General features: G+C 41.0%; 2 protein-coding genes across 3 annotated transcripts in view; one reads left to right on the forward strand and one right to left on the reverse strand.

Annotated features, from left to right (window-relative positions):
- Positions 1-3,010, reverse strand: part of LOC118429255 (RAD50-interacting protein 1-like) — a 44,949-nt gene extending 41,939 nt beyond the window's left edge. For both annotated transcript variants that reach the window (XM_035839728.1, XM_035839729.1), the window contains exon 1: positions 2,826-3,010. In XM_035839728.1, coding sequence (XP_035695621.1) covers positions 2,826-2,966 — 141 coding nt within the window. In that variant the 5' untranslated portion in view covers positions 2,967-3,010. The remainder of the gene's footprint in view (positions 1-2,825) is intronic.
- A 150-nt stretch (positions 3,011-3,160) lies between these two features.
- On the forward strand, positions 3,161-14,107 carry LOC118429257 (SUMO-conjugating enzyme UBC9-B). Its single transcript, XM_035839731.1, has 7 exons — positions 3,161-3,274; positions 7,392-7,459; positions 10,417-10,500; positions 11,159-11,231; positions 11,455-11,564; positions 12,648-12,727; positions 12,935-14,107. The coding sequence occupies exons 2-7, from the start codon at positions 7,394-7,396 to the stop codon at positions 13,002-13,004; spliced, it is 483 nt and encodes a 160-aa protein (XP_035695624.1). The 5' UTR covers positions 3,161-3,274; positions 7,392-7,393; the 3' UTR covers positions 13,005-14,107.
- Positions 14,108-14,360: the final 253 nt, after the last annotated feature.

Genomic DNA, 14,360 nt, shown 5'->3' on the forward strand with positions numbered 1-14,360 from the left:
ACCAAATTCTCACAGGGTCTATGAAGTGTCAGTTTACCCATGTGTTGGGAAGGCGGGGAGAGGAAGAATCCGGACTGGCCAGCAAGAATAAAGGCCGGACGGACAAATTTGTGGGATCCGGTCTCTACAGTGTGTGGCGCGACTCAGCTCCGTAGTGCTTAGTAACAAGGAAGTCATATAATGTCCTTGGTATAAGCTTGAGGTCTCATTGATGTATTACTCTGAGTGGGCACCCTAAAACTAAAAGTGATCTGAGCCAAAAAATAAACGGCTGCATGGACCCATGTTTTTAGCGGTGAAAAATTCCCTATTAGCCAGCTGAACTGATCTCAAAAGTTAGATTGGTAAAGCTTGTTTGTGACTGAAGAAATTAGCAGGTAAACTTTTGCAGCCGTGCACTAGGGATGAAGTGAAAGTCTTACGAGTCTGCAGGCAACTGTGTATGACGTAACTGACAGGTAAGAATGACTTGTAAGGTATCGAAAGGATTAGAGAGAAAAGGAAAGTTTGATACTACCGATTATAGTTTGAATTGTATGGGTGTCGGTAAAGAGTCCATAGACTCTGGGTAGTACAGTACACTGCATGCAGTACAGTACACGAGTTGCGCGATCGGGGGTAGGAGGAACTTCTTACATCCTTGGTCGGAAGTCCTCCTAGGAGACGGATACTCCGAATAACAAAGCTGCATCTGCTGAAGCCGTCTCACACGTGTCATACAGTTCTGTCCCTGCGAGACTTAGTGCTCCAGTAGACAAGAGGGTGGAGAAGGAATTGCACACCCCTCCTTCACCATAAAAAGTCATGTGCAGGTCAGGCAAAACAGGTTAATGCCTGTCTGCCTTATTTGGGAAGCAAAGGTGACGTGTACAAACAGTACTGTTGTCGAGAGACCAAGATGGCGATCATGAAGACAGTTGTTTCGGCGCTGTGCGACCAAGTTGAGTGAATTTACAGGCATTTTTGTCACTGTATCCCCAATTTTTTGTCTCAGAATTATGAACAATATTCTCTACTTAATGTCTCTATTAAAAAATCATTATGCTTGCCCCGCAAAAGAGACTTTTTTTCCACGATAGTAGAGGGCTTGGGTGTGCCAAATAAGTATTTGTTGTTGCTGTTTGCGATCGATTTTTGCTGTTTGTGATGCATGAATTTTGTACTCTGACTCTGAGGACTCCGTGGATGTTCATGGCAATGATTGGAAGCAAGATAATATTTCCGGGAAATTTATTTTGTTGGTATTGAGGGAATTTTCGCCTCACGAGGAACGCACTTTTTTTACACAGATGGCTTGATATCTAAATTTGGCAGACTTGAAAATAAAGTTCCATAGCATTTCTCAAGCTTCTTTCAAAAAGTGTGGCAATTAAAACTATTGCCATGGCGACGGTTTTATTGTTTATAAGTATTAATGATTGTTATTGTAGGTGTGTTGTATTTGTGTTCTATCCTTTCACCTAGCCGTATGTATGAAGATGATCATCTATTCTACCTAAATAACAATATGTTCAAAGTATGAAAGTCTTAGCCAAAAAAGCTATTGTAGCATTTTCTAAAAAACTACGTAAATGAGACCCTGATTTGCCCTTATTACGTCTGTATGTTCAACTTAACGTACATGTTGCTGCCAAATGTCGGAAGAATGGAATTTCGTTATAACACTGAAATAACAATTTCTCATTAATTATATAAATTAGGTAACAATTTGCATAATTGATGTCTATCTATATTTATCTCTTTTCTAGTTACATATGTCATGTTTACGTGTCCTAGTAGTAATGAAATACTGTGACTTAATAAACTGTGCTCGTTGATTATGCAAATTAGCTCGGGGTCTGCATTAATAGCCCTTATTTATGGAAGGCATCTCCGAAGTTATCTACATATAAAAAATTGCGATGATCAGTCAACCCCTTCCCGATTTATTCCCTTCCAAAAGTATGGTGCAATTGCGCACACGCGGAAGAATTGCTGTAGAATTTCGGGAATTTGGGCCAATCTGATATATACTTAACAGTAAGCATAATATTTCTATCTTTTTGAATTACATATGGTATATTTTGGAGCATTTTAACATGAAATGCAGTGTATTTATAAACTATCCTCATTAGTTATGCAAATTAGCCCCTGATTTGCATGATTAGCATTTACATTTATGTAATCATGTTAGGCATCTCTGAAGCCATCTATATTCTAAATATTATGATGAGCCGTCAACCCATTCCCGAGTTATTCCCCTCTAAAGGGATGATGCAACTACGCAGCCGTGGAAAAATTCCTGACATGCCTGCGGGATTCTGGGAATTTTTGTCAAACGGTCGCACACTATATTATTAGGCGAAGCCCCTGAGGCGTCGCCAAAAAGCTCCAAAGTTTTTTGCCGTGTGTCCTGGGCTATGAAAGCCGACCCAGCGTTCTTCTACACCGCGTGACTTGTTGTTACACACATTTCTGTGGCCCGTGGGGAGCTCTGCTCGCACTTGCCTCCGGCGAAGTATCGTCACTATTGATATCTGTTTCTTTTAGTAAAAGTAGTGCTGTATTTAATGAGAATCATCCTCAAAATCGCTAAAATCCCGGCCCCAAATCGATGTTTCCTGGAGGGGTGATGTTGAAACTGATTCGTAAACAAAGGCCCATGCTAGCCTGGCGAGATGAAGATTGGGGTAATTAGCACTTCGGTGTGAGTCACACTCGCGGCAAAGATCGGAACAATAGGAACTCTCTCCTCCTTTTTTTAACCTCCTTGTTTCTACATAACAAACCTGGTTCATTTGGCAAAGGTATGATTTCGTGGAACTCTAGTTGATATGGCAGCTTACCTGATCTTCCAAACCCTTCTTGTCCTCCTCAACTCTTCTTAATATACTTTCAACGTTGTTAAGCGATTTCATATGCACGAATTCTGAGTTTATAAATTCCTGAACGAAACGACGATTTTCCAGATGACTATTGTCCGCCATGATGGATGAATTTATCTCGCATAAAGGGAGGAGGAAAATTACTTTTCTTTCGTATTGTGAATGAGATAATCATAAACCCACTTAAAGTGACAGTTAAGTTATTCTAAGTTTTAACAATTAGATATGATAATTTTCTAATGCGCTGTTAATGATTGTCTTCAACCTAGTGTTTCCATGATTTCCCCCATTTCCAGTAAGTGAACTATTCTTCAGCTGAAATCTCGCGATAGTTGGGTCAGAGTTGTGCGAGATTTGGAGGTCGACGGCCATTTTTACTCCGTGGTAGAGAGAGCGCGCACTCAAACCCGGTAAGTTTGAAATAATGGCCCTTTTCTCTCCTATGTGTGGTCAAAACCTCTAAGTATATGTTTTAGAAGCACACGAAAATGACGTCTTATTATGCAGGTGTCACCAATGTACATAACGGCGGTGGCCGTTTGGTCGGATCTGCGAGTGCCTTCCCCGCGCCAATTTGTGCCGGATCCGGAATCACTTGCACATTCCGGTTCAGCCTCGGCCATGCAGGGCCCCAGTTCTTCAGCCAACTGGGAGAAATGTTCCCTTCTTAGTCTGTTTGTGCACAGGGATGCCACAGGGATGGCGGGGTGAAATGGACCTCGTGCTTCGCAAATTGTAGTAACAAACAAAACAACATGTGGTCGGTCCTGCGGACTCGTATTTATGACAAATCATGATAATTTTTTTTTGTTGAACTTCCCTGCGTCAACAGAACTACACAGTGCGCCATACTTGTAGACTTGTGGTACGTTAGGTATGTTCATTTCATTAAAGACAACCTGGAACGCTGAAGCCAATACCAACCCAGTACCAATTTCTGCCGATATTAGATCTCTTGAATTAGAGGCTTGACAGTACGAAAGAAGAAGAAACACTTCTAATTCATCCACTCTCACAAGCAATTACATCAGCCTTGCCAATGACTGGTCTGGAACAAATGGTCTGGAACCAACACATACGAACACCCTGGACTTGTTTCCCACCACGAATTCCACCTTATCCAGAGAGAGTCAAAATCTTACCCAGTCTCAGTGATCATGACATCCCGCTGATCTGCCGCTGATTGATTTGATGTTCAAGTAAAGCCCAAAACATCAAACTCAAAAGATGGCTCATATACCTAACAAAGAAATTAGTTACATTTACATGGAAAGTCAGCACAGGGCTCAGAATACTGGGTGCATGTGCACCCAATTTTTATGTGTGGGTATGTAAATATATCTTAGTGTTGGAAAGATAATTAAATGTCTGTTAACTTATAGTACTAGTTTGATTTTGAAGTTGGAATTTGGGTTTAAAAAACTGTGCATGTGCCGCGTTGAAATCAAGTACCGTAAACCAACCGACTTCTGGTTTCAGCTGTTAGCTTTAGACTAGAGAACACAGGGCTCTAGCTCGATTTTTTTTCCGTCAGCCAATTCTAGTTGTCTTGAAAACCGCGAAAATTCAATTTCCCTTAGCCTGACTAAAATCGCGCCCCTAGCGACCGGCCCTACGATCCCTCGGGGGGAGGGGGTCATTAAGCCCAGCCGGCGAGAGCTTGTGTAGGTTACTAGTCTTTTTGTCCCCTAGACCATTCGTCCCCTGGATCTTTCGTCCTCGGCATGGACGTTTCGTCCTCAGATGATGCTTGTCTGTTGTGGAACAAGTTATTGACAAGTCACAAAATTTCTATAAGAGTTTTTATCAAACTTCTATTTAAAAAAGTACATTTTTTATTTGTTTTGTCTTCCACTTCCGATAATAGGCACAAAACGGACGAGTAAGAAATTTTCATGCCGTCGGGTCCGCCATCTTGGATGTTAATGCATGTTGCAAAGCGCTCGTGCACACCTTTTACCGAGTTTGTCTGAGTAAATAAGCAAACTTTAACAAGATAATCGACTGTATGCACATTTTGAAAAACTTTTAGGATATTCATGTTGGTGAATTCACCAATGATCCGAACCGACTGGAATTATATTGTAGTCAGAGTATGGCGCCGTCCAACGGAGGACTGACCGACTATTTTCCGATATAAGCGGTCGGAAAATGCTTTCAAAGTAAGATTTAATCAACTACGGGATAGGAGGTGATAAAATGTCTTATAACTTTATATAAGTTGCCTTTTGGGGGTTAAACACTGTAACATGACGAGGACGAAAGAACCACGACGAGGACAAAACATCCAAAATGGGGACGAAAGGACTAGGGGACGAAAGATCTAGGGGACGAAAAGACCTGATACCCTTGTGTAAACACAGGCTAAATTTTCCTATGACACTACAAAGTAGTAAATGTTGCCATTGAGACCTTGAAAAACGGGTTTTAATGAGATTATCGTATGCGAAAGGGAACCGACACACATTGTCAACAATCATAACAATAGCAAAACAAACAGTGTGTGGCTTTTACAGCCGTGGACGGTGTCCCCAAGCCGCCTGTAGCTTCCTCCAAGGATTTTTGTCCGTCAAGGTGGACGGATTGGTTTTAAAATTTTTCCGTCAGACGCAGCAAATTTCCGTCAATTGACGGAAAAACGGACCCTGGCTAGAGCCCTGAGAGAACAACAACCTAGGAGTGAAGCCTGGGCAAAGTTCAAGAGATGTAGGAAGGGTGTTTAGCAGAGGCACACTGGGATTTTGTCTCCAACTATCTGGAGTCTAACATCGAGGAAAATCCCAAGGCCCTTTGGAGCTATGTCAAATCAACAAACAGGTCGATGCCATCTTGCTTGACTTAAGCAAGGTATTTGACACTGTGCCTAATGAGTGTCTGCTGAGCAAGATTGAGCACTATGGCATTTCTGGCCTTCTTCAGTCTTGGCTAAGAGAACTGAGAGGGTTGTCTTTGATTGGAGAACATCTAATGCTGTCAAGGTCACCTTTGGAGTTCCGCAGGGTACTGTGTTGGGCCCTCTGCTTTTTATGTTTTCTCGATGGTGAAAACATATTGTTTTTGCTGGCCTCCTAAAAACAGAGGGCTGTAACATGCTCTCCAAGTTTACAGCCTTTTGATTGGCCACAAGTCTGCCTTTCTCGGGAACACGTCACAGGTATCAGCATGCAGGACACAAAACGCTCACTCTAACCACAATCCAATGTAAAAGCAGATGACAAACCTTAGGCTGTGAAATGCAGCTTTTTGATTGGCCGAAAGTCTATGTTTGTCATGATGGATACGTCACAGGTAAACCAATAAGCGCACAGGATACAAACCGTCAGTCACCTACAAGCTGCCCTGTGCAACCTAACTTAATAAGATTAAAAAAAAACACCATTACCTAATGCAGATTGAAGTAGCTCAGTAGAAGAGCATGCAGTCATCAAGCTGAAGGACGCAGGTCTGCGTCCCACTGGGAAATATTCTTTTATCCATTCTTCTTTTTCCCTTTTAGACATGTATCTTGTATATACAGCGTTTTTATCTTACGAACAGGGCATCGTACGTTTGACACTCAGCTTTTTCATTTTTTTCACTCGCACTTAAAAGATATCCCAACGTGCAGGTGGGGAGCGGGGTGCGCCAACGCCAGCACACCGGCTCAAATATCGACGATGTTTGTCGCGCGCAGTGTTGCCTGTTGGTCAAATTTTGAGGCTACCGGACCTATTCTGTGCCAGTAGCTTGAAACAAAGCTAGAGGGAAAACGTTCTCCATTTTTTTTTCAAAAATGTGGCTTTTCTAGTTCTGCTCTACATTAATGACGTCCCCAACTCTGTAGATTCACATGTTCAACTATTTGCTGACGATTGCTTGATTTACCGAATTATGATCCCACTATACTTTGACCATTGATAGGGAAAATGGCCATGAATCAAACAAGATTAGCCTACAATAAGTTAATATTCGTCCCTTTGTGTAACTGTCGTTCCATTTAAGTCAACAATAAAAATGCACTATGAAAAAAAAAATTTAATCACGACACGAGGTTGATATGTACCGAGTGGAAAATTCAACTATCCTCTTTATTCTAAATGAAGAATCAGCGATCAGAAAAAATAATCATGGGGCAAGCAACATTTCTTCTTTCTTGTGCATGTGTATTCAATCCGTATTTTCGAGTTTGAGTCGTAATTATGTCGCCTTTAAGAAAGAAACTTAAGCGCCCACAAAAAACAACAAGCCGCCATATTGAATTGAATTGTCAGCATGTTCGCTAGATGGCGTTGCTGCGATGTGATTGGCTAACGTAACAGTAACGTTGCTATATGGTTGGTGAGACTTTTACGGCGATTCAAGTTGGTGATATTGTTTTTATCTGGTTCAAAAGTTTCTTTCTTTGGGCCACATATTTTGCTCCTCAAACTTGGAGCTTGCCGTTGTTACTGTTTTATTGTTGATGAATTAGGCTAAGCTTTCCACCTTTTACACACAATCATTAGTCTAGACATGTCAGTATATGATGCTTTTCCTTGGTTCTTTCAGGTATGTCTGGAATAGCATTAGGACGTTTGTCAGAGGAGAGAAAAGCTTGGAGGAGGGACCACCCCTTTGTAAGTATGAAGTCTGGAGCTTGTGCTGACATTTTGCTGGGTTCTTAACTACTGATACTTCTTGTTTGCCATTGTCTAGCAGGGCTCAAAGTACCATATGCATATGCAAGTTAACGCATATGCAAGTTTGCGCATGTAAAATTGGTGTGGTGTAAGTACTCTCAGACCAAACTTGCATTTATCCACTGTTACCTGACATGCAAGTATACCGAGGTCACGGGTTCCGCACTGGGCGCCCAGTGCGGAATTCGTGGAGAAAATGGCATCGCCCAGTGCGGAAGAATCTTCAGCACAGGAATTCCAGTGCGGAACGGCTTTATTTGTGTGCTAAAGACCCGTCAGCACTGGAATTCCAGAGCTAAACCTTGTCTCGGCACTAGTTTTCCAGTGCTGAAGTCCGCTCAGCACTCGTTTTCCAGTGCTGGAATCCGCTCAGCACTCGGCTTTCAGTGCGGAAGGCTGGTTGAAAGGTCGTTCAGCACTGGTTACCCAGTGCGGGGGTCATTCAGCACTTGATAACCGAGTGCCGATCTGCCTAAGTCACGGGTTCCGCACTGGGTTTTCCAGTGCTCGGTGACTTTTCGGCACAGGAAGCCAAGTGCTAAGATCACTTCAGCACTAGAAGCCGAGTGCTATGATCATTTCAGGACCTTTCAGCACTGGGCTTCTAGTGCTCGTGTCCAAAAAGTACTGGAACTTTCCAGTGCTGAGTTTAAGCTTTTAGACGACAGCAGGATCTAAAAAAACTATCACTTTCCCCAAGCAAATCTGTTGTTTATATTGTTGAAAGTTGCCGTCAGTCAGCAGTGGCGCGTGCAGGTATCATAGTCTTTGTTGACATCTTCCGCCTGTGTGAGCTGTGCCGCCCCCAGCGCGTGCCAAGGGAAAGGTTGGCATGGAAACTATCCTAGCATGTTGCATTTCCCAGGTGTATCATATTACACTTCAAAGCTACTAGAAATTGGGGGAGTGGCGATTCTAGTGGCAGAGTCTATCATAGCATCGTCGAAACATTTGGGGAGGTTGTGTTGATTTTGGTCATTACTTCATAACTTTTTTTTTAATGATTAACATTGCCAAATATTACAACGTAACGGAGGCAGGCTGTCAGCACTCGATTTCAAGTGCGGAAGAATTGTCGTCACTTGTTTTCCAGTGCGGAAGGTACTCTCAGCACTCGGTTTCCAGTGCTGATTCGGAGTTTTCCAGTGCTGAAGTCGTGCCACCACTGGACACCTAGTGCGGACGTAACTTCGGCACAAGACTTCCAGTGTGGAAGGCACCTTCCACACTGGACACCGAGTGCTGAGAGAGGAACCCGTGACTTCGGTAGTTTTGCACCTGACATTAGAAAAAGCGTACACACATCAAGAATACTACTACTACCTGCCCTTACATGGTAAAATAAAATAACCCTGAATAATTAAAAAAACCAATGCTAACTGTTCCTTTGGTGTTGTCTAAGGGTAGGAACTATCCAAACATGATTTGCATTTGAGCTAGATTTGCATACATCACAAGTTATTGACTAAGTTCAACTTTTTTTTTTTTTTTCAGTTAGGCGATGTTGATTTGATTATATGGATGACATTCTGGAACTCCAAAACTGATGCGAGCGAGCAAATAAAAAAAGTTTGGCCCCAAAAAAGTTGCCTTCAGTATGAAATCTAAGTGGTCAGGACGGTTGAACATAGGGCTAAAAACAATTTGTTTGGTATACCATAGTATACCAGCAATTAGGTGTAGGGACCAGTACATTGTTTTTTCTTCTGTTGAAGACAAAACAGACCTGAGAAAATTCAGTGGAACAGGTTTCGTCAATTAGAAAATGGATACACTATGTTGGCGGATGTTTGGGGTCTTACCGGGTCAAGAAGACAACAAGAGCGAAGTCAAGTAGAGTCATTTGTAGAGTCGTTTCTACAGTCAATACAGGGATAAACAAGTCCATTAGCCCAATTGTCTCGGGCAAGTTAAAGTACTGTTCGGGCAAGCAGAAGAATTTCCAGATGTGACCAGCTCAAATTACCACCAAGAACCAGCAAATTACATTATAATAATTAGTATCAAGCCAAAGCAGTAGAAACTAGAGTTCGACAAACACATCTCTTCGCCAAATAATCATGCCTTTATTTAAGACTTTAAGTTTAAGGTCTTATTCATGTATTACTAAATAGTAGCATGAACTGTGATCCTCACAAAGCCAGAAATGCTCCCCAAAACAAGTCTGTGATCACAGATGACCTGGTACCATGCCTGGTCAATCAGAATTTCATGCCTTCCAGAGGTTTTGTCCCCAGTGTAACAGCGTCCAGCTCACAAGCTCCTCCAGCAAAACATCTGTGTAACAGCTGTGTCTATAGATATAGGTCAAAATGAGATATATATATATATAGAAAACAGTTTATTTCTGTTAATTGGCCACTGATTACAACTAAATGCATCTTTCCATGTAGATTATTATCTAAAGTACCTTTCAGCCAAAAACAATGCAAACAAGTTTGAAAGTCCTATCATGGAATTCCGTGGATTTCTGTACTTTCCTCATTAATTATGCAAATTAGCTGTTGATTTGAATAATTAGCATTTTTACATTATGTAAGTCGTCACTTAGGCTATCTACCACTCAAAAATCACGACCACAGCATCTTCAGAACACAAGATGTAAAAAATTGAAGTTTTGCTGCAGTACCTTAGGAAGCCGCTAGGGGGCCCACTATTATACTCGACCTTCGTTGTTCTGACCCCTACCCACCTACCAAATATTATCAGGATCCTTTCAAGGCTTCTCGAGTTATGCATTACACAAACAAACGGACGCACACACCCGAAGTGTGCGTTTATCCGAGGTGCAATTAACTGGCTTCCACTGTATTTTGTTTGGTTAGAGGATGCTTTGTACTATGAATGTAGTATCTTTTGGACATCCCATTTAAGTATGCTTGTAATTTTTACAGGGCTTTGTGGCCAAACCAACCAAAAATGCTGATGGAACCTTGAACCTGATGAACTGGGAGTGTGCAATCCCTGGTAAAAAGGGAGTAAGTATTTTTAATTGAATGTCATGTGTCTCTCATCTGTTCAGTTCTATTATCATATGGCCATGGGACGTTGACCAATCAGAAGATCCCATTTCATGTTGATTATGACACCATAACACATGGAAAATCATTAACAGCCGTGCATTAAATAGTTTCATTAATGACTTTAGAAAGCTTGAACTAATTAGAAGGACAGACACAGAACTCTTACCAATCAGAATGAGAGATACATTAATCAGAATAGCACAGAGCTGTTTGGGTAGGCTATATGATAATAACGTTAATGACCACCGAGTGAGCGAAACAAACATGGTTTTATTCGGTGGTTATAGCAAAGGCCCAGGTGTTATGACACCATATACACCTCGGGACGAGTCATTGACCCTTACTTATTAGCTAGCACACTTGTTTGCAGCCCTGTTTCTTCATGTTTTCCGCTATGTTGTCTTCATGTATCCCCTTTTACTTGTGTAATTTTTAGAAAAGGAGATAGAATAAGTCTTTTTCTTTTGGTTATGCAACTAATTTTCTTTTGGTGCAAGTAATTTTGAGTCAACTTGAAGCAGTGCAAGTTGACCCAAACATATTTCAAGCCTGTTCGTATTTCTAAAGCAGTCATGATTGCTCTAATCTGCTGATTCTTGCTGTTTTGTGTTAGACACCATGGGAGCAGGGTCTGTATAAGCTGCGGATGCTGTTTAAGGATGATTACCCCTCCTCGCCACCAAAATGTGAGTTACAAACTCTGCCCTTTAATTGGCTATGTTATCATTGCTATTTGAAGTTTGCTGATATAGTGATAAAGCTTGTGCTCATCTGTACTCACCATGACAGAGGTAGGTGCCCCCAGTTCTGACATGCTTTCATGATGGAACATGACTTGTAAAGGCCACAATGACAGGTAACTTGTCTTACAGTACAGAGGAGAGTCACTAATTGTTGTTGTTGTTTCAGGCAAGTTTGAACCACCCCTGTTCCACCCCAACGTGTACCCATCTGGCACTGTGTGTCTATCACTTCTTGATGAAGACAAAGATTGGAGACCAGCCGTTACCATCAAACAGGTCAGGCCTGGTCAGCGCTCTCTTCTTTAAGTTTGGTAGAGTAAAGCTTTGTGTTAAGCACTGGAGGTGGGAAGTATCTTGGGTCTCCCAGGGGAAATTTTCTACTTCTTAACATCTGAAACTTGATTTCCTGGATTTTGACAGCAATATTTCCAATGGTTTCATATTAATATTTATGAACATATTTGAACACTGTTGAGTCTGAAAATGTAGTCGATTTTTGTCTAGCAAGGGTGACAAAATTGTTGGAATCACTTGGTGGATACCACACTGTCTCGATTAAAGTGGGCACTTTTTAATCTTTTTTGGAATTCAAGTTATACTTCATTTTCCAAAGTCAGGGTGCATGATTTATATGAGGTCAATCCCTGAAAATTTTGGAACAGAACCTGAAGCCTACCAGGAAGCCAATGTGACACAGGCACGTGTAGCTTGGTACATGTATTTTCCAGTAGCCCCAGCGGCAATTTGTCTTCACAGAAGACCTTCAGACAAGAAAAAATGCTCCTCCCTATAAAAGAGAGCAAGGTGGTGCTGGGGATCTGCCGGCCATCTGCCATGCGAGTTTATGTTGGTCGAAGGTAATTCCAGGTCTAAATTTCAAGATTCAACCTCCATTGTGCTCCCGAATTTGAGCAAGGTTGAATCATGCAGAAGGCAACCCACAAGTTTGCAAAGGTGACGCCATGGGGAAAAGAAGAACATTGTATAGAAGTCCTTCATTTCAGCAAAATTACCCGGGAATTAGAAAAGAAACAATATAGATCTAAATTCATCCTGTTCAGAATGTGTTCAAGCTCATTGGAAAGAGGTATGTGCAGGTTTTTCCATCTTCATCCATCTGAGCAGCACAACTGAACTAAGTTCACTGATGAAGGATAGGGAGGAGTGGAGAAGGAGGGTCCAGCATGCTTCCCGAGTTGGCATCTGACGATGTCCTCGACTGACTGACTTTTCCATCTTATGTTTCAGTCTGGCATATTTGTTTCAAACTTGCCCCAAGATGGTTTAAACAGTCCAAAGCAATACATGTACTTGTCTTTTGATAGACTAATAGAAAGTTTTGGTCTTTGTCTTTCACAGATCTTGCTAGGAATCCAGGAACTTTTGAATGAGCCTAACATCAAAGACCCTGCACAGGCAGAAGCATACTCCTTGTACTGGTAAGTGACACAACTGGACTTGAACAGATCAGAGATTGTTTTAGATATAGGGGTGGTGGATCTGATGTCAATGTGTCAACATATGCCTCCAACTGTTAATTCCCATTTAGTGTGAGCAAACATTGGGGTCTGTTGGCATACATTTGTATAAGAAAATGAATGTTCTAGTCTTGGTTGTCTTAATGTGAAAAGTCTTTTCTTTTTCAGCCAAAACCGAGCAGAGTATGAGAAGAGAGTTCGCCAGCAAGCAAAGGCCTTTGCAGACCCGGAAAGTTAAGCTAAAGGTCAAGAACAGTATTGGAAAGGCATTTTGTTCAAGTTATTCATTTGAAGTATTTTCTCCCCCCCCCCTCCCCATATACAACAAACAAATCTGTGAGCAGGTTAAGCCTCATCCCTAGTCAATAGCTGTTTTACTTTATTAACATTCCTAAATGTACTTTCTTATATGACTCATTTCAGTGTTGTTACCTTCTATTACCGTCTCATGGAGGAGTATTTATACAATCAAGTACCTTATATAACTATATAGAAGAAGAGTTGGGGAAAGTGATGGTATATTTCTTACTTGACTTGTTCCATTTACATGTAATTCTTATCTAATGTCAGATTAACTACCGCACATCCTTGAGAAAGTTGAGTTCAACTCAAAGCTGTGGGATTTTTGCAATTTGGGCATGCACTCTAGTTTTCATAGAAATTTAGCTTCACATCTTATATGCCTTTTATGCTAACAATCTGCTCTTGTGCCACTTAAGATTTCCTCAGATTAAGAAGTGTCTAATGTACTAGATGTGGTGCTGACATAGAGACACATGCACTTGTCACGCAACTTTCCTTTATTTCTGCCATGTAACTTGATTTTTAAAAGGATTAAACATCTGACAAACTCAAAATTGCTACACAGTATAACATTGTACAAAGCATTTCTTATTTTGCCAACCATAGTTAGGTGGATGGACTTGTATCAGTTTGCAGAAAATCTATTTAAAAGCATCAAAATTACATTGTACTGCTACTAGCATATGTACTACATATGTACTGCTACTAGCAATTTTGACCTGCCCATTCAAGCAAACCATATTTGTGTTTTTCCTGTGAAGAAATAGTTGTTAAAGCAGTGTAATTATTAGTCATTGTTTAAGTGGAGAGTTGTCCATTTTAAGCTGAAAGCTAAGCCACTTCATTGTAAAGGATACCCTATCTTCAAGAGCATGTCAAATGCAACAATATCTTATCAAATTCTTAGTTTATTTATTGTACTTTGGTGTAGTAAATGATTTTTCAGATTGTCGTAGTTGTAAGTTGTAGAAAGTTTTCTCCATGCTTGAGGCTGGTTTGTTCATGATAGTAACATATGTATAAATGTGTCATAGATTATCCCAGACTCTTTCCTATTATTTGTGTACAGTTCATATGTAGCAGTAATATTGTGTATTCATTCAGTGGTTCAGTACTGCAAGAATGCATCTCAGGAAAACCTTTATAGATATGAGATGGCAAATGTGATCTTATCAAGAATTGCTTTTGTCATTTTGATAAAATTTTTTAGTGTTTACAATTTTGCATTTAGTTTGGTGTCCCGGCCTAGGTCATAAAACATCAAGATTTCAGTACAAAATAGAACGCCCGG

This window comes from Branchiostoma floridae, chromosome 13 (genome assembly GCF_000003815.2).
Source record: "Branchiostoma floridae strain S238N-H82 chromosome 13, Bfl_VNyyK, whole genome shotgun sequence".
Classification (NCBI taxonomy): Eukaryota; Metazoa; Chordata; class Leptocardii; order Amphioxiformes; family Branchiostomatidae; genus Branchiostoma; species Branchiostoma floridae.

Coding starts and splice junctions, on each gene's coding strand:
- LOC118429257 (XM_035839731.1), top strand. CDS start 7,394: ATGTCTGGAATAGCATTAGGACGTTTGTCAGAGGAGAGAAAAGCTTGG. Junction 11,232..11,454: donor CCCCTCCTCGCCACCAAAAT/GTGAGTTACAAA, acceptor TTGTTGTTTCAG/GCAAGTTTGAACCACCCCTG. Junction 12,728..12,934: donor GAAGCATACTCCTTGTACTG/GTAAGTGACACA, acceptor TTTCTTTTTCAG/CCAAAACCGAGCAGAGTATG.